We start from the raw sequence: 27,054 nt of genomic DNA, 5'->3' as shown, positions 1-27,054 counted from the left end.
TGCCCACTAGTGTCTCGCCAATTATGAATGACGAGTTGTTGTTACCTTTTAGGGAGGAGGAAGTCTACATTGCATTTAAAGATACGGAGTCTTTAAAAGCTTCAGATATTGATGGTTACTTGGCTTTGTTCTTTCAAAAGATTTGTCCTATTGTAGGAAAGGATGTTACTGCTTTCTTCTTTTTAGTGTTAAATGGTGAGATAAAAATTGAAGGTGTCAATAAGATGTATATCGTTCTAATACTGAAAGTCGGTAAGACGAGGAATATGACTTAGTTTTGGCCGATTAGCTTGTGCAATGTAGTGTATAAGATCATTGCGAAAATCTTTGTTTGCAAAATGAAGGGAGTGTTAGAGAGTTGTATTTGTAAAGGCACAAGGGGCCTTCATCCCTAGTAGGCAGATTTTTGATAATGTACTTATTGCATATGAAGTACTACATTCTCTTAAGTTGAAACGCAAAGAAGCAGTAGGTACGTTTCCACTTAAACTTGATATGAGTAAGGCTTATGATAGGGTTGAGTGAGAGTTCTTAGCTAGAATGATGGCAAGCCTGGGATTTCAAGATAAGTGGATTTCTTTGATCATGAGATGTGTAACCTCAATCTCATATACAATGGGCGTCAATAAAGAAAAATAGTGACTTGTTTGTTCCTTCTAAGGGATTGAGGCAAGGGGGTCCACCTAGTCCTTATTTGTTCTTAATTTATGCTGAGGGATTTTATACTATTTTAAATAAAGCTAATAGAACTAGGTTGATACAAGGGGCTCAAATTGGAAGAGAGAGATTGACAGTGAGTCATTTATTTTTTGCAGATGACTATATTCTATTTGGAGATGCTTCAATGAGAGGTGTAGAGATCGTACAAAAAGTGGTCACAGATTATGAAAATGCTTCGAGTCAAAAGGTTAATTATGATAGGTCTCTATTTTATTTTAGTGCAAATGTTGAGACCTCGATTTGTGATCAAATAGGGGATGTGTTGGGAGTTAGGGTGGCGACTAACCCGAAGAAATATTTGGGTTACCAATGATGGTCAGAAGAAGGAAGAAGGAAGCTTTTCATCATTATGTGGATCGATTTGGTAAAAAACTCCCAGGTTGGGGTAGGCGTTTTCTTTCTATGGGTAGGAAAGAGGTATTTATTAAAGAAGTGCTACAATCATTTTCGGTGTATGCCATGCTATACTTTCTTTTGCCTAAGTCACTTTGTAACATGTTGGAAAGTGTACTTCATAGATTTTGGTGGAGAAATAACACCTTGGGTAGAGGTTGTCATTGGAGCACGTGGCAAATCTTTTTTTACCAAAATCTTGTGGCAGTTTGGGGTTTCATGATTTATCAATGGTTAATGTTGCTTTGTTAGAAAAACAATGTTGGCATATTTTAACTAAACCATTCAGTTTATTGGCTCAGGTTATGAAAGCAAGGTATTTCCCGAACTCTGATATTATGAATGCTTAGTTAGCTGCTTACTCATCACTTACTTAGAAGAGTATTTGGAGTGTCCGGAGCTTAATTGAAAAAGGAGAAGGTTGGAGAATTGGCGCGAGTGAAAATGTTAATATTTGGAATGATGTTTGGATCCCTGGACAAGGCAATGGACGAGTACAGGGTCAGGATATTGATGTTAGGTACATAATAGTAGCAAATTTAATTGATCATAGCATTAATAACTAAGTTAACGGGGCAGTTAGAGCATTGTTTGATGAGGAGTTTGCAGAGAGAGTTCTTTGCATGCCGATTCGCCGTTCACAATTGTAATTACTCGATAGTCACGGGTGTCGAGAAATGTATTTTCAAGACTCCGTTTCGTAAATCAGACTCGTAAATATTTATTAGAAATATTTACGAAGTTAGTTATGTGGTTAATTAGGTTTTGGTTGAGAAAATTTGCTTGAATTAAGAGTAATTAGGTAAAAGGACTAAATTGCATATAGGGTGAAAGTTGAATTATAGATTAAAGAAAAATTAAAGGGATTAAAGAGGCAATTATGCCATTTTTCTTAAATGAGGTGGCATAAGTGAAAATCTATGTAAAATTTAATATATATATATTATAATAAAATATATTTACTTAACATTTAAATATATATTATAATAATATATTATATAATAATAAAACAATTAAATAAAAGAAAAAGAAATAGTAAAAGAAACAAGATAGAAGTAAAACAGAAAGGAAAAATAAAGAAAAAGGAAAGAAAATGAGAAAGGCCAAAGCTAGGGATTTCAAAGTTTTAAGCTCAATTGGTTAGTCAATTAGTCTTTTTTTCTTGTAATTTTTATGTTTTTGGAATATCAGTATTAAATATTACCCGACCCATGTCAAAATTTTAGAAATTATTGAGTTTTTAAGTGTTGTCTATGTTGAATAATTTTAGTATTAGGGATTAAATTGATAGATTTTTAAGTTAGAAATGAAAAAGAATTGGATTGTAGAATAAATTGTAAATTTTGAGTAATAAGGACTAAATTGTAAAAAAATTCAAATTTTAGGGAGTTAAGTGAAATTAGGGAGTTAAGTTTAGTTTAAAGTAGAATTTGTATGAAAATATAAGATCAATTGTGAAGAAATAAAATTAGTCTCAGTTAAGGGACTAAAATGAAATTTAGGCAATATTTGAGTAAAAATTTAAATATTCAATATGAAATTGCATTGCGTTGCATTGACGATTTTTAATTGTTTTAATTCCGTAGCTATCGTCGTACCAGAACCCTCGACTAAAAAGGGAAAAGATAAAGTCGACGAGGAATAGCTTGAAATTTCCGGTTTGTATTTCTATAATCCGAATTTAGTTGTTAATGGTTATAATTCAATTTAATGTATATGGTAAGTGTTGAGGTGAGAATTATTGTGTTTTACAATTGAAATGAATTGATTTAGTATGTGATGAATTTATTGAATTTATATTGATTGAATTGATATATATATTGAATATATATTGATTATTTAAATTAAATTGAATATTAGTTATATCTGAAATGTGAAATTAAAACCTATTAACTGTATCGGGTTGAGTCGGATATACATGACATGCCATAGGATTGGAAAAGTTTAGGGATTTCTTCGACTTCAAGTCGATGAAACACTGGGTGTCAAATAATTACTTCGGATATATTCAATGAGGCACTGGGTGTCAATTTACTTCGGTTTAGCCGATGAGACACTGGGTGTCAACTTTATTTTTTTGAATTATCCAATGAGGCACTGGGTACCAAACTGGTGTGTTTTGGTTGGATCCGTTTATCCGTCCGAGTCCGAGTCGTGTTAATAGGGGTTAATGAATAATAAAGTTTTATGATTGATATTGAATTGGCAAGGTATGAAAAATAGAAGTGAAATAGTATATTGAAAATAGAATGTGAAATATGTTGCAAATATATGGAATATATGAGTTATATACTCATGAAATGAACATGGAATGGATAGTGCAATTGTATAATGAAATGTGAAATAAATTGTGAAAAGTTATTTATATAGCAAGTATGAGAATTGAGATATTTGTGAAATAAATGAAATATGATATGGTTGTTATAATATTTAAATATTAATAAGTGTTTATATTTCAATTGTACATTTATAATTTCTTATTTTTAAATATTCGAATTATAGAAATACCACTGAGTTTTACTCAGCATACGGTGTTGTTTTCCGTGCGCAGATTAGGTACAGTGATTTTGAAGAGTTGTAATTGAGGTTGTGAGCATCCATCTCATCATATCTCCAAGTGCCAAGAGGGTATGTTTCAAAATTTTGAATAGAATGACATGTACTTAGGAAGATCAAGTATGTTCCAAGTAGTAGGGACTAAAATATAAGTTATAAAAATTTATTTTTTTAATGTTCAAATATATTAGTGATTAGCCAAAATCACTTTGACTCCAAATGTAATATTCCTATATCAGGTTTCTTGGTTGAACCGAGTATAGGGGTGTTACACAAGTAGCTGATGAGATGATTTGGAGGTATGAGAGTTCCGAGGAATTTACTTCTAAGAGTGGTTGTAAGCTACTACTAGAAGAACATCTACAAAAAAAAAGGGTGTTAGGCCACCACACGTAACCTATTTACAGAGTTCTATTTTAGGTTGTGGGCTTTACCAATCCGAGCAAAATAAAGATTACACTATGAAGGTTTGCAAATAATTATTTACCTACTTTTGATAATTTACAAAGGAAAAATCTCCAAGTAAGTAATATCTTCCCTTTATGCAACTCAAAGGAAGAGTCTGCTAATCATGTGTTACGTTTCTGTTCTATCTCAAAACAGATTATGAACTCTTTGAATATTGCAACAGTTTCTGTCTCATAGAGCTCAGACCATAATACATGGTTAGCAGAGGTAGTCATGAATTATGTTGAAAAAACACTGAAACTAATAGCAATATAGTTTGGGCAATCTGGTATGCTAAAAATAAGATTGTGCACGAGGGTGTTAGGCAAACTGTGCAAGAATTGATTATGTTCATAAAGGCTTCCCTATCAGAGCTGGAGGCCGTGAATGAGTTCAAAACATCAGCCTGCTTGCAGAGACAAGAGGAATGGGTGCCACTAGGTTCAAATTGTATGAAAGTCAACTTCGATGCTTCTTTTAGCCTGTTACAAAGAGTTCCATTTCAGGGGTTCTAATCAAGAATTCTTTGGGCTTAATAATTGCTGCATGTACCTAACCGCACTATGGGATCGCCAATGCTTTTGTTGCCAAAGCACAAGCAAGTGAACAGGTCATTAATTTTGTAGTAGAGCTAGGGTTCAAATTGGTACAGGTGGAGGGGGACTCTCTGACAATAATCAAGAAAGTAAACTCAGCTATACAAGATAAGTATATATAAAGTCCGATCATCAAAGACATTAAAGGAAAACTGGGGAGGGACGAGTCAATGCTGCTGCGTATGCCTTGGCTGCTGAAGGGCATCAGTTGCACACGCCGCGGTACTAGGTGGAGGAAGCCTCACAGGTAGTGGAATGGCCAGCTAAAAGAGATCGACAGTGCTTGGTTTCTTGAAGATGAACGACGTCGGTCAGCTTTGGAGTTTAGAGATGTTCATTATTTCTACCTCTATGTGGTCTCCAATGTTTTCGGGTTTTTTACCTGTATAATATTTAAAAAAAATACTGAAATTGCATGTTACAAAAATTATGTACCAAAATAGTACATTCAGAGGGGTAGAGGGTGGTGCACAGGCGGCACCACCCTAGTATTCTGACAGCATTCTGTTAAAAAATAATAATATTTTAGTAGTGGTGCCAAAGTGATAGGCGGCACAACTTAGGGGTATAGAGGTATGGTGCCTATCTAATAGGAGGCACTAGTGGTATTTACCCTCTCCCCCATCTGGCTCAATTAATAAAAATAAATAATTTAAATATGATAATTATTTAATACATTAATGGTGATTTTTTTAATTCTACCATTTATTTTTAAATTATATTTAAAAAATTAAAAAATAATAAAACATGTGAAAAAATATCATTAAAAATTTTCACATAATTACTCATTTGGATATATAATTCTCTGCTTACAAACTAAAAAAAAAAGTTGTGCCGCTTATTACTTTGGCATCTATCACTTTGACAGAATGCTATCACTACTAAAATATTTTTTTTTAACAGAATGCTATCAGAATATTAGGGTGGTGCCACTTATGCACTACCCTCCACTCATTTGAATGTACCATTTTAGTACATAATTTTTGGAATATGCCATTTTTGTATTTTTTATTTATTTATTTTATATTATATAAGTAATATTTTTATTTATTTATTTTATATTATATAAGTAAAAAACCCAAAGTTTTCTCTGGGACGGTGTCGGGGAGAGATTTTTAATGGGTTTTCAACAGAATTGAAAGAGGAAAGGAATGTGCTGTTATTTCTTGTTGTTTTGATTAGTTTACACTTTGTTATTGTTAGTGTCTGTTCGTTTGCTGGCTTTGTGTCATACTTTAGTATTCTAATTTACACGCCAATTTTTTTTAATTATTTATAAATTTATTTGATAACTTTATTTATTTTTTAATATACATTATGATATGCATATAACAATTACCTGTTGGTGGGAAATTCAATTATACATGCTACACAATGCCTCTGCTAAGAATAATATGATTGCCTTCCATCTTTTCACTTACATAGTTGTTCTAATCGTGATTATCCCAAAATGTAACCCTTCCTGCAAATACATGAAACAACAACGGAGCTAACATCTGTATTATCTTTCAAAACAACATTCTGACTCTTCAGTTTTAGAGACACAGTTCAATCCTTTGCCAACCTCAAATGCCTAAAAATTGAATGCTCCTCTACAACCAAAACATAAAAACCACAGTTGAACTTCATTTAGTAAACTCAAACAGCATGCATCATCACCGATGTTAAAAGGAAGTAAAAACATAGGCTCTTTTGAGGACTCCCTATTCATGACTGTTAATGTTAACATGACAACTGTGTGGACCAATTTACATTTTCTATATCAAGTTGCCCGTTCTTTGTATCGCCACTTCCTCTTCCTTCTCTTCTATGACTGTCACTCCTTCACTTTCTTACCTTCCTTTTTTCTGCTAAAAAAGTCTAATCATCCCAGTCATTTTCCCAACCATCTCTGTTTGAAGACCTAGCAATGAGGCCATTTGCTGAGATATTCGGTACTTGGCGTCGTCCCATTGGTGATTTAACTGCCTTGTCCTCATCCCAATCGCTATCCCAACCCTGGTCCCAACCTTCAGCCGTTTCTACTTCAGTAGCTTGCATGGATTCTGGTAATCCCATTTCTAGCTCTTGGTAAGGTATACCACCATCATGCCGCCTCCTTTTCCTAAACATGCAACAAGCCCATGATCCTCCCAAAATTACAACGGTTGCAATCAAGAAGTATGCGCCATTTACTGGAGTCAGCAACTTGTCATAAGAAGGAAGGTTTAAGAAAAAGTTCCCTTCAGGTACAAGAGGGTTCTTGTGAAGCACACAATCTCCATTTCCAGCACTTAACTTTAGCTCACTGGTTTTGCTAATAGTCAAAGAGATATTGATCTGAAAACAGTTAAGCAAATACACATCAACTCTGGATACAAACAAGCGCATGATAAGAGAGACAGTTATTAAGCATGAACACTTGGGGGAACATTGTTCATTGTCAGAGAGTGTACATGTTCATCCCTTATGAAGTTACTTAAACAATACAGTGTACCGTCAACTCGGTATAAAGGCCTGTCAAGTGCTGTTATCTGATACTAACTTTGGATTGGATGTGCATTTGCATTCAGTTTTGGGCCTCTTGATTTGTTAGTAACGTAGGTTTTAGGAGCTTAACATGGTATCAGATTCAAAATTGTACTTATTGCCTCATATGTTGTGTTGTTTGCTGATTTGCCTCTTATGCATTGTTCATGCTAGAAGCCCACCTATTTCAGCTGTTAGTATTTGGCCTATTAATTGACTGTATAGAGATGATAATCCATATCAGTTGAGAAGGTTTTGTAGGTTAAGTTAGAGTTTTGTTCTTTTTTATTCAGGCTTGACCTCTACACTTGTTACCAATTCATCTTACGTAGGATGCTTAACAAGATCCTTCGTGTCAAGCTTTCAAATCTTGTTATACAAGCAATCAATCCTTCAAAGTACACTAGGCGCCCACAGATGTCAATCAATATAGAGCAGAGAAAAAACTCCATATTTTCGCCCTTTATTTATTTACTTAGCTAAACAATGAATTACTAAATCTCCTAAACTTTAGACTAACAAATTTTGGCACTACAATTTACATTTTAAGTAACATTTCATTAAGTACAAGGGGGAGGAAGGAAATTGTTATGCAGGTCTTCTTCCTAAAAGTAATCAGTTGACAAACTTCATTCCTAAAACAGCTGGTAGAATCAATGGAAACTAGCTGAGAACTTCTCCTTTGGTTTAAATAGCCACTAGCTAAATCCCAACTTCAAATTTTATGTTATGAATCTTATTCCTACATAACATAGATCTTATAATGCCTCAATAATATGAGAAAAAACAATGAGAAAGAAGATAAAGAAAAGATCATACCTTTATAGTTCCACGTTTCGGTACTTCAAGTATTTTGGCAAAAGATTCACCAGGAAGGCCAGCAACATTGACGTTCAAAGTTTTTTCTCCACTATTGTGGACCAGAACAACCAATTGTTTGGACCCTGGAAAGGATAAAGGAAATCAAACAAATTACTTGTCATCAGGAAATAAACCACTATGCTTCTATATTAATTCTATATTGCTGACAAGAAAAATTAAAAACAAGTTCACTAATTCCTTATTTTATACAATTAGGAAATAAAATTGACTGGGAATCAACCTTGTTAAACAGCCATCAAATATTGCCTAATATTTGCACAGTTTGAATTAACATCTATACTGAGATCCATTTCTTAACACTGGTGCAACAATATAGCATAACATAAAAACAACCCAAATAACTTACTATTCCTTCTATCACCAAATAACTGTTCAGTTAAAACTAATCCAATGACAAGGACATTGTTTCCAAGCATTTACAATGTGGTCAAATTTCCTGTCACCCAACATATCCACACACGTATAAAAAGATGAATAGACAAATAATATGGTTTAATTATAAGTTAGCTAAAAAAGCTTATGCTAATTGTACTAATTTATAGTTAAGATGTCTTCATATGAACTTGTCCGCTGTATCTTCCAAAATATATTTTCAATATAAGGGATGTTGATGAAAATTAACCCCAGAACTGCATTACCTATATTGTTAACCAAATAAATCAACATTAGATACTTAAATTTCTAACCATTAACCCTCTATAAATATTCCTACGAATTGAATCAACAGCAATACCTGCCTAACAATCAGATTGCCATTATTTATATTTCCATGTCAGATAACACCTAAAAGGAAGCTATCATCCATAAAATTGTTCATTGTGCTGAACTTCATCCAACCTTAATCTAGCAATCTAAAGAAGCACTAATTTTTCCACTTTTTTTGGGTTAAATCTTAATCTAGCAGACTTTATCGTTGGTACATAGACATCCTAGCCATGGACGCATGCATTGCTAGACGGACATGGCACAGCTCATAACCCTAATTTTCAAACAAGTTCCAAAAAAGCAACAGGCCTAGGCACATTACAGTCCAATTTACACAATAAGGACAGATATAATTGATAAGTTTCAGCGCATATAATTACTCTACTAGGCAGCTGATGCATACTAAATTCCACTTCAGTAATGAATGTGTGCATACCATTTCTCTAACAAAGGCAGTTCAGCTAAATCTATTTAAGCATTAAATCACTTTCTATTCCTTAGAATTCCACCCTACCACCCTCATAAACAATTCAAAAAGAATGAATTACCAGTTTCAGACCCTTTAATGCAGGCAGTCAAGGAGTTCCTGTCTTTGCAGCTGTCAGCTACCCTGTCGCATGTTTCGACAATCCCTGACTGGGTCTCATTTCCATCATCATCAGTCTTCTGCTGCTGCTTCTTATTCTTATCCTCCTTTGATACAACAGCTCCCTGTTCAGTTTCCGTGCTATTCGATTTCTTTCCACTATCTATGTTCTTTTTCTTCCCCTCATTATCCCCCACTGTGTTAAAGCTCGTTGAATTTGAAGTTGAACTGGAATTTTTTTCACTATCAATTTCCCTTTGAGCAGGTGGAATCACTTTCCCCGGTTCATCTGACAGTTTTTGATCCTTCTTGTCAACTGGAGATTGAGTCGCAGTATGCGTTATTTTTGGATCCAATTTCGATTGACTATTGGGTTTAGGATCCAATTTCTTGGCTGGCAACTGAGAACTCTAAAACCCCAACAATAAATAGTTTCTGTTAAATACAAAATTCCTGAAGAATACAACAAAAACGAAAAAAAAAGAAAAAAAGAAGAAGCTAGACAACTAGGTAGAACGAAAGAGAACTTACGGGCGGCGTTGCAGCGGTTGTGTCGTTCTTTGGTGGAGATTTATCGGCTAAGAATCGAAGCTTCGAAAACGAAGAAGCATTGGAAACATCGGCGACGATTAAAAACAATAAAACCGCTGTCGTAGTTGCAATTCTATCCATCGCCCTCTAAAATTATAATAATAAATTTTCGTTTTCGTTTTGTTTGTTTCGGAGATTAAGATCTGGAAATTGACAAAACTACCTTAGTCAGTGGAGATGAGATTCTTGGAATCAGTAACTCCGTTGAATAAACACATCTAACAAGCAACATTAGCAACCACCGAAATAAATTGTGAAGAATCAAAATAAAAAAAGGGAATAAATTCTACAAAATTCAGCACGCCAAAGATTATGTTTGACGCCGTTAGGTTAAAATTTTAGGAATAGAATGTGCAATTAGCGACGACAACGATAAGGACTGAGATGGAAATGGAATAATCATTTTTTTTTAATTGTTGGGTAAGTTTTGTAAGGTTTTTCAATATTCGATAAAAGTGAGAAATTTTTATTGGATTTGGGCAATTGAAGGAGAAAGACAACTTAAGCTCACTCAGTGAGTCGCTCTTTTAGTTTGTTGAAAGGGAGTCGCTCAATATTAGTATATTACTACTACTACAGCTAATCCTGTATTTTTACCCCTGTGGTAGAACTATATGTTTTCAAATTTTTACTTAAATTTGACTCAGATTATATATATTAAATTTGAGTTTGACCTAATTCGATTCGTATATTTTTTATATAAAATATTTAATAAATATAATATATAAAAAAACACTTAAAATATTAAAATAATTATTTTTTAACTATTATAAATAAATTTAAAAAAGTTTTTATATTTAAATAACATTAAGATGAGTATAATTTAACAAGCAAATGCCTCTAAAATATTTGCAACATTAACAATAAAACATAAGCTATATAATATCCAAATAATAACAATAAAAGAGTAGCAATATAATAATGAAATAACAACAAAACTGTGGAAAAACAACAACAATATGATAAGAAAACATCAGCAAAATAATGGGAAAACATTAAATTTTTTTTGTGCAAATTCGGACTGGGCCGGATTGGACCAAAAAAGCTTTACCCAAAGCTCGACGCATTTCTAAACGAGTCTTATTTTTTTATCCAAAAATTAAGCTTAATCAAAAAAATTGTCAAAAAAAAACATATTTAAAAACTATATAAAAATCATAAAAAAATAACTCAAATGAATCAAAAGAAATTTTAAAAATATTAAAATATAAAAAAAATTCAAAAGAATTTAAATTTTTCAAAAACTAATTAAAACAATTATAGAAAGAGAGTTAAAGTGAAGGCTAAAATGTCAAAAACACTTTGCTTTTGTTTTCTTCTTCATTTCGTCAGCTGTCATTTCTTTTGGGACTGATCTGGTTTGTATTCTCATTCTTTATTAAATGAATGTTGCTAATGTAAAATTAATAATAATCACAAATTTAGCATTTAACCTCTATTTTTTCAATTTAAATATTTTTTAACTAAATTTAGTCCTTAATTTTTTAAAAAATTTTAAATTTAATCATCGAATTTTCAAAAAATATATCAAATTAGTTTTTTTAATAGAAATAAATGCTGATCAAAATGTTACATTTTTAAACATGGCTCCCTACATCGCAATTCTCGTGTGCTTTATGCTATTTTTTAAATTTTTATAAATTGTTTATAATTTTTGAATATTTAAATTATTTGCTAATAAGATATATAAGATAAATAGTGGCATGTCAGCATAAAGTTTCAACATAATTAAAATTTTAATGTTTTAGTCAACATTTTCATTATAAAAAAGTGATTTGATTTTTTTTGAAAATTTAATCACTAAATTTAGCTAAAAGAATAAGAGTCAAATTGATAAAATATGAAAATATTGAGGGCTAAAACTTATATTATACCCAAAAAAACCTCATGTAAAGTTGTTCTATTTTTATATTGTTGATTGGTTTATTTATTACAAGAGACCCTCAAAATTCATTATGTTTATGATATAGTCCTTGTAATTAGCCTAAATTAATTCAATTTGATTTTTTTAAAATTTAACTTATACTTTCATATGATTTTTAACTATTTGGTATTTGGTATTTGCTATTGCATGTATTTAGTTCAAACTTGACTTATTGTATGATTTAGTTGGTTTAATCTATATTTTGCATGATTTTTTTATTGTTATACATTATTATTTTGTTTGCTTAAATTATTGATATGTATTGAATACGATTTTAGAAAGATTGTTAAACCCTTAAAATAAAATCAAAGAACTTTTTTAAAAACATTATCATGTTAGTAATAAATAATAAAGAAAGTATAACAACAAGAAATAGGAGAGCAAAAAAGAATGTACTTTTATTTATCAATATGAATGGTTACAATATTTTTTCAAAATTTACTTCTAATAAAACACTATAGTCCTAATATATTTCAAACTTATCTTAATCTTGATGGACATCTACTTAATAATAAAATATTCATAACACTCTCCTTGGATGTCTATTGGTAGATAATGTGCCTCGTTAAATCTTACTAAGATAAAAATCTTTCCCAGTGAAGGAAAAAGAGTACACATATCTATAATATGCATAATATGTTGCCTCGTTAAAAACCTTACTAGGAAAACCTAGTGGGACAAAACCTCAGTTAAGGAAAAAAGAGTACAATATGTATTTACTACCCCTCATGACAACATCACATAATATCTCATACTCTACAAATTCAATCTTGAATACTAACTTTTCAAATGGTTACTTAAACGAATTTGCTAAACATTTATACAATTGTTCTTTTAAATGTTATGAGTGAGGAAGAACTTTGGGAAAATATATTTTGATCTCATTAAGAGCTTCAACAATAATCATAACAAAACTTTGTCCATGATCATTCTATACTGATACATGTGTTCAAATCAATTCATAAAAATATTTACACAACTGTATTAAAAAAATTCTGTATGCTTTCAACATTCTAAATTTTAATACAAACTTCCACTATATAATGATTCATATAAAAGTCTATAACAACAAGCATTAGACGCATGTCAAATTCTCACGAACTGTCAAACTAATAAGATATCTGAAGTGTAACGCCTCAATTTTCGGGAATTCTGTGAATGTTGGCATAGGTTTAATTATGTTAGTGGGCCTCTAGAAGGCCCAAGCTTAATATAGAACCTGGCAATTTTAGTTAATTTTTGTTCCATAAGAAAAAGTGGGTGAAATTATGAAATAGGACCTATGTGAAAATGTTTGAAAATGCTATAGGCTAAATTGAAGTGGCCAAATAAATAGGAGTGCAAAATAGGAGGATTTGCATGACAAACCTCCCATTTTACATGAAGTGGCCAGCCATCATGTTGTTGTAGACAATATGAGCACTTGATATGCATAATTCATGGTACAAATTGATAATGGGTTAGGTAAATGTTCCATGATAATGGATTAGGTAAATATTCCATGATAATGGTTTAGGTAAATGTTCCATGATGGGCATTTCATGTCTTTTGTATTAAAGAATTAAATGGATGAAATATGAAATTTTATTAAAAGAAAAAGGGGTGAAAAGAACAAAGTTTTGTCCATCTTTGTTCATCATAGCCGAAAGTTAGAGAAGAGAAAGGAGAGGAGAAAGCTCTTGAATGTTCGGTCACTTGGGGAAGAAAATTGAAGGTAAGTTCATGGTAGTTTGTTTCTATCTTAATGTTCATGAGTTCTTCTTGATTCTACCTTAACTCTTGAAGCGTATTTTGGTTTTTAGTTGTGTTGTGAGCATTTAGTCATGAATTAAAATGAAGGAAATGGTTGTTGTTTCATGTTCTTTTGATGAAAAATGGAAGACAGGTGAAGTTGAGCCAAACAAATGAGCATGCATGTGCCTTAGATGCTAAGGGGAAAAATCGGCTAACATGTTGTGCTTTAAAATGATGAAATGGAGATTATACTTAAGTAAAATCATAGATATGTGATGATTGATTGGTGATAGACATGTTTAAATAACAAGCATGCAAGTTAGGTGTGAAAGAGTGATTTGGTAATAAGTCTGCTTGGGACAGCAGCACTAACGTGACTTTGGAAAATCACCATAAATTGTGGGAGATAAGTTAGAAGCTGCATAAATTATGTAATTAAAGCTTAATTAGTCTAGTTTCAAATGGAATAAACGAGAACATATTTTGAATTCTGTACAATGAGAAATTTGATTCGTAATGAAGAGTGGTCAGATTAGTCAAACAGTGAAACATGGAAAACTTTCAGAAAAATCTGGTATTTATTGGCCATACCAAAAATTCTGAAAATTTTATGGATAGAAGATATATGAGTCTATTTTCAGGGAAAATTAACGGAACTTGATTTAGAGTTTCGTAGCTCCAGTTATAAATAATTTAGTGACTGTTGCTCAGGAAGACAGCTTGCAGTGAAATTATGATTATGTGGTAAACATTGACAAAAATTTGTTAATGAGTTGCTTATTGTTTTCTTATAAGCTTACTATGATCTGTAGGTGTGGTTGGCCGAATATTGTAAGGGGTTAATACGTAGTTTGTATTTGAATAGTTAGATTAACGTGTTAGTAATCCAATTGTAGGCGGTTCGTGTGTGGATCTCGTCAGCATATCATCGCAAACAGGTGTGTAACTGACACCCTTTCATAGACTAGATTGGCAAAAGCTAAAAAGCCGAAATGCCGAAAAGTCGGTATTTTGGGAATTTGCGAGTGTGCGAATGCTCGTAAGATAGTTGGGTTTGTATATTTTGTAATCTAAAGTAATAAGCTGCAGTACGCGTGATTTCTTACATTTTGATAATTTGGGCTTAATGGGCCAAAGATCGGGTTCATGGGCCAACGGGCCCAATTTAGTAAGTATGCGCGGTAAGTGTTCTGATAGTACGTAAATAGTTAGGATATGCATGAAAACCCTAAAAGCAGCTAAATTACTATAATACCCCTAGGTATGGAAAATTACCGTTATACCCCTAGGTGCAAAATTACCGTTATACCTCTAGGGTTAATTTTGACTGAAAAGCATGACGATCTGATTTTGTATGATGTATGCCATGATTATATATCTGTTGCATGGGGACATGGGTTGACTGAAAAGCATGACGATCTGATTCTGTATGATGTATGCCATGATTATATATCTGTTGCATGGGGACATGGGTTATATTATGGAGGAAGCGTCTTGGTGGCTATGCCACAATTATCTGATCTGATGTATCTGCCACATATATCTGTCATGGTGGCTATGCCACAATTATCTGATCTGGTGGCTCTGCCACAATATCTGTATCTGGTGACTTCGTCACAATATCTGGCAGCCTCGCTGCGATTTCTGTGGTGTGTAGCGGTTGGGTGGGTCGAGTAGTCTCCCAACATGGTGTAAGGCTAGTACCGGGGTGTTATGGATGAATCTGGGTTGGGTTTCTGCATAAACATGTAATATCTGTTCTGTTCTGTTATGGGCTTATGGGCTTTATTCTGAATTCTGTTCTGGGTTAAGGCCAACTTATTCTATTTCCGTGGTTTGAGCTGATATAGGCTATGGTTGGGTTAATTTACACACTAAGTTTTCCCCAAACTCACCCTTTTATATTTTCATCCACGCAGGTAATCCCCAACCATAGTGGCCTTGGAGCTGTGAGAGAATTCGGAGTGGCCACCCGTTCTGAAAGTTTGATTTTCTTCTGGTGAACTGGACATCCTTTTATTTACGTTTGAAGTTTTGGGTTTTTAAATGTAATAAGGCCGCTTAATTATTTTTGATGGTTTTAATATGTATTACTAAGATAGGTATTACTTATTTTAACTGTTGAAATTGGATAGCTTTAGGGCGCGTTTTCAAAAACAACAATTAATTTCAAAATAACACGACAACAAGCAAAGCTTCCACAATGAAAGTATTTTCCAAAATTAATCACTTTTCCTAAAAATGACTTAATCAAATCGGTTTCCTAGAAATATCCATGACGTTAAGGTGTGTCAATGGCGGTATGCATGTCTAGGATTGGATCCGAAGGGAGCTTGGTACTTAAGCAGTCCGATGGACTCACCACCTCTTTTCTGGTTTCCTACCTGGTGCACAGCTTTCATTCACTTTAACCTATAATGAAATTATCTTTTAAAACACTAAATAAGTTTTTTCTGGATCAACAGTATAAAATGTTTTGAACGCTTCAATATGGCATGTCGGATCCGGTCATAACGTCTGGGCCGGATTTGGGGTGCTACATAAAGATTTTGCATCCATCACAAAAGAATATTATACCTTCCATAATCAATGGTAGGACTTAATGAAAAACTTCATATTTCTTATTTTGTTTTAACAAAACTACTCATTGGTACCCTCACTAGCCTTATACCTTTAGATGTTCAGACTATTGGTCCAAAAACTTCACAAATTTAATATTACTTGAATTGTGTCTTTCTATCTTGGCCAATTTTTTCCATATTTATATTTCTTGAAAAATTTATTCAAGATCCTCATTTTCTTTCATTATCTGAATAATAAAATTGCACAAAATCGTTGTCAACAACTTTTAATTCTTGCGGTTCTATATTTTCTCATGCTAACATAACTTATCAAAATCTCTTTATTTTCATTATTTCCATTGTCAATTTCAGGTATTTGAATCTCTTCTGGAGTTTTAATAATTAGTTATGTCTCAGGTCACTTCGGAAGCACTTGCCTCCATTATATAACCATCTTGATTTATTATTTTCTTTTATGATAATTTTCATAGTTGGAACTAATCAATCTACCATGCTCCAAGGATGCAATACTTTTATTTATTCTAGCAAGGTTGTCGTACTAGGAATTCTAAACATCAACTGATATATAACACTTAGTTATTCTCATTAGGTCAATAAATATATCTAGCAATTAACTTGTAACAAAGTGAATTATCTTTTAAAACCTTTGGTTCAAATTACTTTATATGAAGATTTAGATAATGATAATTCATCCTAAGTAATTAGTTCATCCAACTTTCATTTTTCTCCCGCTAATGTTAAGACAATTATCAAATAAAAATAGTAATCACAAATCATGTTATAATTGAATCTCCAATTTATTCAATACATTTAATAATACAAGAAGACTCATAACTAATGTATATTCCTAACTTTCTTTGAGTACTCGTTTTCTATATTGTGGTGAAGCAACTTAAACATACATCTCACATTCAAAAAATTATAAAATGAGTTTTATTGGCTCTTGACCAAAAGTCAATTGTAATGAAGAGTATTTATTATCACACCCTAAAATTGGGTCTAGAAGTTTCAAGGGGAAACTTGAAATTCTGGCTTGAAATGAGCTAGGAAATTTTGGAGTATGGTAACCCGAAAATATATTCGACTATGGCTTTTTGAAAGTTAAATCAATTTTTGAAAATAATGTAGAAAAGGTCTTTAATTTTAAAATATGGATTGTTTTGAAAAGGGGTTAAATGTAGGAGTACCACAAAGGTAAATATACCAAAGTTTAAAATTTTCCCTATTTCTTTCTCCCACCTACAGGAAACTCACAAGTTTTCCCCTCACTCTCTTTACCGTCCCTTGAAACCCTAAACACCATTCACCCAATTTTGATCTTTCAAACTTCAATTCCGTTGTTTTTCATCATCTTTCGAGCATTAAACTTCTCAAGAATTTCATAAAGAGCACCAAGAACATCATTGATTTTACTATCGTTCAACTTATGGGTTTTTCGGATTTCCTTTTGAACATTCATTTTTCCCCTAACCAAGGCAATGTTTCATTTTTCTAATAGTTTTTTATGAACTTTAGCCATTTAAATTGAGTTTTTAGCTATGAATCAAAGGTTTTGTGTAAATGTCAAAGTTAGGGGTGTTAATGGTGAAATTCAGGATTTTGAATGAAATTAATGTTTCAAAGTATTTTTAAACTCTTTTTGATGTGATTAGAAAGTTTCTAAACTCTTCTTAAAGTGTCAGAAAAAGATACTAAAGTTTTGTTAAGTTTTCATTAAAAGATGGCCATGTACTTTGAAATTTCAGAACCATGATTTTAAGTAGTTTAGAGTGGTTTGAAGGTTCAGAATCATTCTTAGGCAAATAATTAGATAATTGGAATAAATTTAAGCAAAGGGAATGAGTAGGAATTGAGATTTTTGGGTTTTAGCTAGGCTAGTTGAAATTTCCAGTTCCAAGAGGAACAAACTTAGGCCTGCGTTTTTTGTTGCTTTAGATGATTTTATGGCTAAATATTAATTGGGTTTGATGTGTGATTTATTTTGTTGAAGATTCAAAACTGTAACATCCCGAAATAGGGCCTAGTCAGAATAGTGGTCTCTAGACCACAAATCTGACATCAAAATATTTATTTTATGGTTATTATGAGGCCTAGAATATGAGTATATGCATGTGTTAAAGTTTCATGAAGAAATTCTAAGTATAAGATGTCCAATTGAAAATTAAGGACTAAATTTGAAAAAGTTGGTTTCTAGAAGCAATTTGTATGAAATTGCTTTAGATTATGAATTAGAAGGTCTTGGAGAGCAATTTTCCCAAATTTTAAATTTTTGGACAAAAATGGGCTTGCATGGATGAAATTTTAAAGAAAGGGCATAAGGGTATTTTGGTCATTAGGCATTTTAATAAAATAAAAATAGAGCAAAAATATGCTCATCTTCTTCCCATATCTGCCGAAATTTGGAGGACACCATAGCTAGGGTTTCTTCAATTTTCAAGCTCAATAATAAGTGCTCCCAAGCCTCGTTTTTCATGTTCTTTGTATTTTTGAAATCCCGGTAACTTGATCTCTCCATTACTACCCATATTTCATGCTAGGGTTCATGTTTTAAAATTTACCCATACATGAGTTGCTTGTATTTTGATGGATTATGGAGGGATATGAAAGATAAATGTGTATTAAACATCTTTTCCTAGTTGATTTTCATGAGAAACCCTTATAGGGACCATTTTGTAAAAGATGTAAATGTGTGTTAGAAGTGAGAAAAAATGGATAATGTGGGCTACCATAAGAGAGAAAAATGTTCGTCTAGGCTTGGGTGAGATAGAAATTACATGTGTTTCATTATACGAGCCTAGGGACTAAATCGTAAAAAAATGTCATAGGTTAGGGGCAAAATGGTTATTTGGACCGGGAGTAGATATTAAACTTGAAATGTATAATGTGGGTTATTAATGAGTTAATTTTGCTATTATAGACCCCGAGGAACAAATTCCGGAGGTCAATCGTGGTAAACGCAAGGTTTCAAAATAACCGAAACACAATCCCGAAAGGAATACTAGGTAAGTTCGGATAACTTAAAGTAAACTTCTAATATGCATAATTGAATGATTTATGAATGCATGATGATTGCATTTATTATTAGCATGAAATATTATGGAAATGCATATTGATGGTAGCATGTGAAAAATGCCTCGGATGAGGTTGACAGAGGGAATTCGATGGATAAACCCTTATTGACATGTGAACTGAGATCCTGCATGTGTTGCAGTAAGGATTTAGCCCGGACGGGTAATCTGTGATCTCAAGTATGAAAAGGATCTAGCCCGGACGGATGTTCCTTTAATGATCAAGCCTCTCGAAGAATATATGTGCATTTAGGATTTAGCCCGGACGGGTAATCCGATTAGGGTCTAAATTTAGCCTGGACTGGTAATTCAGATCCGAACTCACTAAGGGTGTTTGTTGTTATAAGGGATTTAGCCTGGACTGGTAATCCCGCCATATGATGTGAGGTTCATGAGAGTGCATATATGTGAAATGATCATTCGTAAGAATTGACGGATAATGGGTATTCCATCGAGATTTCCTAGAAACTCAACGAGATTAACATGGGATATATATATGTGAATGAAATGTTGAATGATGAGCTCATCTAATTAAATTACATGATTATGTGACTAATTTATTGATTGAGTGCATGTGATAGGAAATCATTTCATAATGGATGATTTCATGAATTAAGTATGGATGTATGCTAATTACTTGGTAAATTTACTTTCCGGTTATTTGAGCTTACTAAGCATGTAAATACTTACCCCTCTCTTTTTCCCCGTCTTACAGAGCTCGAGGACTCGAACGGATTGGAGGACAATTGGAGAGTCAACACACTATCAACAAAACAAGCTTTGGTATAAAGACTCTGTTTATTTTGTTAAATGGCATGTATAGTATTTTTTTTGAGTATTTTATTATCTCTGTCATTTGATTTTCCAAGTTAAGGCATGTAAAAATATGTTTATTTCTTTGTATATGGCCATGAAAATTGGCTTAATTTAAGTAGGCTATGACCTATGATTTTATACATGGTTTTAATTACTAATGATGGGTTGCTATCAATTGGCAATGAGTCACATGAATGAGCCAATTTCGGATGGATTACTGTAACATGGGAACCTATGACACTTAAGAGGAAATAACCATTTATGTATGAAACTAATGATATGAGGTTTCCATACAACTATTTTCATTAAGATTATTTACACGTGTAAAATCATGTTTTCTCTCAAACTTGGTAACCACTAGGCACAAGTAGTAGAAAGGGGTGACTAAAGGCTTGGAAAATAGCCTATTAGAGTCCACATGGTTGGACACACGGGCGTGTGTCTAGGCCGTGTGTGACACACGGTTTTCTCCCATGGGCGTGTGCTATGGACGTGTGTCCCCTGCACTCAATATTTTAGCTCAAAGTCGTACACGGCTAAGCCACACGGGCGTGCGCCATGGCCGTGTTAAAATGACAATGTCGTCCATGGGCAAGCAGCACAGGCATGTTCCATGGCCATGTTGATAAGTTAGTGTTGCCCATGGTTGAAGGGCATGGGCATGCCCCAAGATACACGGGCGTGTGAGTCCACATTGCCCACCTACAAGGGCGTGTGACATTTCATGATAAAGAAAATCTTCCGAGAAGCCCAATGTTTATCAAACGTGTCCGAATTTGTCCCGCATTGCCTTCCGATATATTGTAGGTCTCGAAGGCCTATACAAGGGACGAGATGTTCATGATTGAAAAGATTTAAATTCAAATGAAATTTTGTGACCCGAGTTAGTATACTGAAAGTGTAAGGTTCCGGTAATGCCTCGAGCCCTGTCCCGGTGTTGGATACGAGTTAGGGGTGTTACAGAAACCGTTGGAGCCTTCTATGAGCAAGGCGAATGGAAAGAAAAAACTAGTTTAAGCTTCTAGCGACTAGGTGAAAGCGCAAATAGTGAGTGTTTGGAATCGCTGCTTGTAGACACGATCCATAGTATTAAATGGGAGCTTAGGAGTATCCCAAACTCCTATTGTAACAGCCCGTTTTTCAATAGTGTCGAAAACAGTGATTTCGGGGCCACCAAATCTAACGAGAAAGTTTGTAAATATTATTATTTAATATTTACGAGTTAAGTATGGTTTTTAAAAAGGTTTTTGATTTGATAAATTATGATTTATAAATGATTTATTAAGTTCAATTGGTAAGACCCTAAGGTCAAGTGGTTTTAAAAAATAAGGTATCGGGACCTCGTTTCTATAAACCGAGCTGTAAATATTTTTATAAATATTTACAGAATATCATTAAGGTGGTATTAAAGTTTCGCTAAAAATTTTTAACGTTTTGATAGTTAATTAAGCCAAAAAGACTAAATCGTAAAAGTTGAAAAAGTCAATCACTATTAGTTTAAAGGTGTTAATTGATTAATAAATTATAATTGGATGGCCTTATTGAGTAAATTAGCCATCCTAAAGATAATAGGATGGCAAGGGAACTTTAAAGTTTGTTTTATTTTCGTATAAAGGTAAAATAATTAAAATTAAGTATAATTAAAATAAAGATGAAAATTATGATTTGTTTTTCTTCATTCTTCTTTAAACTGAATGTCACCATGGATAAAGAAAGGGAGAAGTTCCAAGCTTTGGCCAAACAAAAATGGATGCATGTAAGTGATTTATTTATCAATTTTTCGTAATTTTTATGTTTTTGAGATCGTTGCAACTAGGTCCAGCTAGTCCATACCTTCGATTTTGAAACTATTAAAGATTTTGAATATTTACATTGATGAACCTTGTGATTTTAGATGATAAATGATGAAATTGAGATATTAGTTGTTATTTAAAAGTATTTTTTGATGAATTTTTCGATTAGGGTCTAAATTGTTAAAATGGTAAAATACAAGGATTTAATGTGAAATTTTTGCATGAATGGGTTGTTTTAGATACCTTGAGTACTCGAATAGACTCAATTTTGGGTAAAAATGGTTAATTTTCACGTTTTGGGCTTAGGACTAAATTGAATAAAAGTAAAACTTTAGGGGTAATTTTGTAAAAATGTAAAAATAACTAAATTGCATAAAATGAATTGTTTTATTGTCTAAATTAATATATTGAATGAAATTATTAATTTAGATCAAGATTGGGTGGAAAATCAAGAAAAATAGAAAATTACCAAAATGCCCCTATAGTTTGACATTTCTGCAATTTAGCTAGGTAAGTTTGTACAGTTAGAATTTAACATCAATATGAATTTGTGAGTAGATTAGCATGGTACATCTTGTATATTTATTTTTAATTTTTTATAATTAATGATAATTTAAGATATAATATTAAATTTGATTACTAGGATTGGATTGAACGCGGGATAGAGTATAGTCGTGATTTGATGTGTTACGTGAGATTGGAGCGGAGATGATTATGGAGTGATGTATATTCATATTACCCGAGTAAACTGAGGTTCAACATTTGTTGTGATCTCTCGTGTTATACACTCCATTTGGTGTGTTGGTTGAGTTAACTCTCATGAGCATTAATGTGTTGGTTGGATTAGCTCTTATGAGTATCGGTGTGTTTGAGGGATTGGCTTGTGTGAGCATTTGGTGTGTCCGGTTGGATTGGTAATGTACTCTTATCCGTAAATTGTTCTTCGTATGGAAAATCTCGATAAGGTAAATTGTTTAATGAATTTGAAAGATTTGTTATTTATTGAATATTGACCTGAATATAAATGAATTCATCAATTGAGATTGTGGATGATGCTTAGGTTTGTGCTAAGTTTTTGGTTGCATTATATCATGTTTAATATTAATGATATTCATTGAAATGATAATTGGCCAAATGGAAATATGCTTATGTTCATGAAAAGTTGGTAAGATTCAAAAGGTGTAATTTCTTATAAAGTGGTTTATCATATGATTAACCCAAAATGAGTTATATACATAAATGCACTAACTTGTGTAGGAATGATGGTGATTAGGCTTATGTCAAGCTTGAGATTATGATTGATGTATATGCTTATGTCTGGTATTGTACAAATGAAATGGTAAGAAGAGGTAATGAAACAGTAAGTTCATAGTTGAAATGTGATATGATGAAAAAGGAATTGATGAGTTGAATAGTGTATATATATGAGAAATTATGTATGTTATGGTTGAACTTACCTATGTTATGAATAAATATATTAATTAGTTAATTGATGTTGTTATTTAAGTTTAAGCATAGTAAATGGAATAGAAAGTAAAAAAAGTTATTAGCAGTTTTATGAAAAGGTTAATGATTGTGTAAAATGTTTTATAAAATCCTATTATGTTAGAAATGAAAATATATATGATGTTGATAGACATACTTATTTATAAGTTAGTGGTTATGTAGTTGATAATTCTTGAGGCATTAGTATAACTTTATATTTATCATATAAAGTTCATTATTGAATTGGAATATTATGTTTAAAGTTTGTACAAGCTTACTAAGCATTCATTGCTTATGTAGTTGTTTATCCCTTACTTTACAGATTATCAAAAGCTCGATCGGGTTGGAAGCTATTCGGAGATCCATCACACTATCCAATATTTATATTGGTAGATTTTGATGTCTTGGTTAAAGTTATAATGGCATGTATAGGTAAACTTATGGTTGATGATTAGTTGAATGTTAGTTGATGTGTTTGGCATGTATATGCCATTTCGGGTGATGTAGCATTGACACATTTGGTGCTTTGTTGATTTGTGTTAATTTGATAATGTGTTAAGGCATGTTTGAATGGCCAAAGTGATATATGATGAATTAACCTCAACATGGTCGAGATATGGTATGCTTTGGAAAGGTTTTGAACTAGATATGGCATGAATCTAACATGGTATGGTGATTATGTAGCAATTAGGTTATGTGTTGGCATGGAAACAAGTTAATTGATAATTGGATAAATATTCACATGTATATGTGTCTTTATTTGATATAATTAACCATTATGTTTGGCTTGTATATATGCTATTTTGGGTGATGAAATGGTTGATACAATATCATGTATATTTGGCCTTATAATGGTTGTTATTTTGGTGATGTGTGATTAAATGATGGAAGTTGGTATGGTAGTTAAAATATGTATGTCATGAGTTGTTCTTGTTATGCTAGAATGCATATTTGAAATGTTGGTTGGTATTTAATAAGATGGTATATCAAGTTGTTAATGGCTAGTTTTGGTAGCCTTGAATGTATTTGGCATTTGGTAAATTTATTAAAATAGATGGTATATGTGGAAATGGTCATAATGGTATTAGTTGTGCATGGGATTGGTAGTGAACATTATGGTATATGTAGTATTTAAGTTGCGTAATTGGTTAATTGAATTATGGATGAATTTAGTAAATGTTTAATCAACTTTGATTATTGAGATTGACTTGCCATTTTGGCATATTGGTTGAATAGTTAGGTACTATGATATTTTAGCTTGAATATGCATATGTTAAGTGTGTTTTGAATGCATGAATATAGGTACATTTGGGTTATGTAAGTGGCTAGATTTTGGGTGAAAGAAATGGCTTGAAAATGGCCTATTTTGAATGTCCACACGGCCTGACCATACGGCCGTCTGACCCCTACAGTGTGAATTTTTCCATCATTTTCCATGAAGTTTTAAATGTTTCTGATTTAGACCCGAATCACTTCTAAAGTGTTTCTAGGGCATCGAGGGCTTGAAAAAGGGATGTTATGCATGTGTTTGAATGGAATATGATGGTTTTATAAATGATTGTAATCAAATGTTTTAAGTTAAAAGTTTTTTTTGTAATGTTCTTTAACCTTATTTCGATGACGGATACGGGTTAGGGGTGTTACACCTATCATAAGTTCCGAGTGTAAGTTTTCTTATTTCCGTCATTAACTTTGCGAGTTATGTAATTATGATATGTGGTTTGAGTATTATCATGTGTTAATTGTGATATGAAATGTATGTTTGTGATGGCTATTGTAAATGTGTTAATTGTGGGTATGTTATACATGTCGAATGATAGTGACGATGTTGTGTTAATAATGCAAATGTGCAGTGAAAGTATACAGAAAACTATAAGTAAATGTGTGTTTTAATTGTGGATATTTTGGCCTTGTGACCTTTTGAGATCATTGGATATAGTTTGCATGCCGTGGGATTATGTGAGTACTCAACTTTGTGATGTGTTTTGGGCACTAAGCCGAGACTGATGTGATTTCTCAAGACTTGGAATGTTCGGAAAATTGCTTGAATGGGATGGATCGTCTTGAATGGTTCAATTGGTGGAAAACCTTGACCCATAGTAGTCTTAGCTAAAGAACCTTAGCTATATTGAACCTGAGACTCGTTTAACACTCGAACCACTAGAACTTCGGTATAGTTGAATTTGCCATACCCTAGGTGTAACACCCCTTACCCTTATCCGACGCTGGAACAGGGTACGAAGTATTACCGGACTTGAGTACTTGTAATCATTTAAAACCGAGACATAAAATTTCATCAAATTTTAAAATTTTCAAACATATTCAAGCTGTCCCTTAAAAAAAACTTACAAGGCCCATATCATGCTTTAAAACCTTTATATATCGATCAATAGTTTGATAGTGTGATTTAACCTCCGGCGACCTCTAACTCGAGCTAACATCTGCGACACTATAGGAAAAAGGAAAGGAAGAGAGTAAGCATTATAGCTTAGTAAGTAAATATGTAAATATTAATAAACAATACACTATCATACATTAAACAAAGTCACAATATGTTCCCGAAATATTACCATCACAAACACACATACTTTCACTATTACAATTATAAACAGGTTCAAAATAAGCTGTCTAGCAGAGTATTAGAAGCTAAATTATTTATTTCTGGAGCTAAAGAACTCCAAATTACAAACCATAAATTTTCCTTAAAACTAGATTCATGTATATTCTTACCATAAAATTTTCAGAATTTTTGGTCTAGCCAATTAGTACAGTTTATTCATTGAAGTTACCCCTGTTTCACTGCTCAACTGCCCTGACCACTCTTCACTAAAAATAAATTTTCTCTTCGTACAGAACTCATATGATGTTATTGTTTATTTTATTTGAAACTAGACTCATAATTATTTCAAACAAATAAATTATATCCAATAATTGTTTTTGTACAATTTTTAATGATTTTTCAAAGTCATAATAGTGGATCACGTAGTCATTCTGAACCAGTCTCATAGAAACTTAATATCTCAGAATATAGAATTCCTTTGCTTGCTCTGTTTCTGTTATATGAAAATAGACTCATTAAGATTTAATTTGATATCGCATTCAGTCTTTGATTCAATTTCTACTATTTTTGGTAAATTTTTAGATTCTCGTCACTGCAACTATCCAGAACAATTTTATTGTCAATTTTGATCTTTCACACTTCAATTGTATTCATCAATTACCCATAACAATCTTTCCAATTTCCAATCACATATCGAGCATATTTCCCATAAGTTACACACGTATATACTTACACTTATCATCACAAAGTCATACACAATTTCATTTAATCAATTTCCCAGTTGAACGCTTCGGAATAATAACAGATACGCGATGGTATCGCACACAGCACACCTTTAAAATCGAAGCTCTCTTGTACACATAGTGGCCTTCACTTAGCACCACTCATGTGACCTAGCTTGATTGTACACATAATTTTGGCTCTCTTGTACACATGGTGAACACTTAGTACCACCCATGTGACCTAGCCACTTTATCTCATAGCTCTTTTGTTTACATGGTGTCCTTCACTTGGAACCACACATGCAACCTAGCTACATTTATCTCGTAGCTCTCTTGTCTACATGGTGTACACATAGTATCACCCATGCAACCTAGCTACCTCATAA

General features: G+C 32.6%; 1 protein-coding gene across 1 annotated transcript; it reads right to left on the bottom strand.

The window, feature by feature from the left end:
- Positions 1-6,187: 6,187 nt before the first annotated feature.
- On the bottom strand, positions 6,188-10,513 carry LOC107896821 (uncharacterized). Its single transcript, XM_016822103.2, has 4 exons — positions 9,925-10,513; positions 9,356-9,803; positions 8,040-8,164; positions 6,188-7,031 (listed from the first exon to the last, which is right to left on the bottom strand). The coding sequence occupies exons 1-4, from the start codon at positions 10,063-10,065 to the stop codon at positions 6,573-6,575; spliced, it is 1,173 nt and encodes a 390-aa protein (XP_016677592.1). The 5' UTR covers positions 10,066-10,513; the 3' UTR covers positions 6,188-6,572.
- Between the last annotated feature and the right edge of the window lie 16,541 nt (positions 10,514-27,054).

This window comes from Gossypium hirsutum, chromosome A10 (genome assembly GCF_007990345.1).
Source record: "Gossypium hirsutum isolate 1008001.06 chromosome A10, Gossypium_hirsutum_v2.1, whole genome shotgun sequence".
NCBI classification, from domain to species: domain Eukaryota; kingdom Viridiplantae; phylum Streptophyta; class Magnoliopsida; order Malvales; family Malvaceae; genus Gossypium; species Gossypium hirsutum.
Note: the sequence above shows the minus strand (reverse complement) of the source record. Positions and strands in the feature narration are given on the sequence as shown.

What these genes read in the sequence shown, in the direction of transcription:
- LOC107896821 (XM_016822103.2), bottom strand. Translation starts at nt 10,065, where the DNA reads ATGGATAGAATTGCAACTACGACAGCGGTTTTATTGTTTTTAATCGTC. An exon ending in CAACCGCTGCAACGCCGCCC is followed by an intron (nt 9,804 to 9,924) that starts GTAAGTTCTCTT and finishes TTGGGGTTTTAG; the next exon opens with AGTTCTCAGTTGCCAGCCAA. An exon ending in CGAAACGTGGAACTATAAAG is followed by an intron (nt 7,032 to 8,039) that starts GTATGATCTTTT and finishes AACTGTTTTCAG; the next exon opens with ATCAATATCTCTTTGACTAT.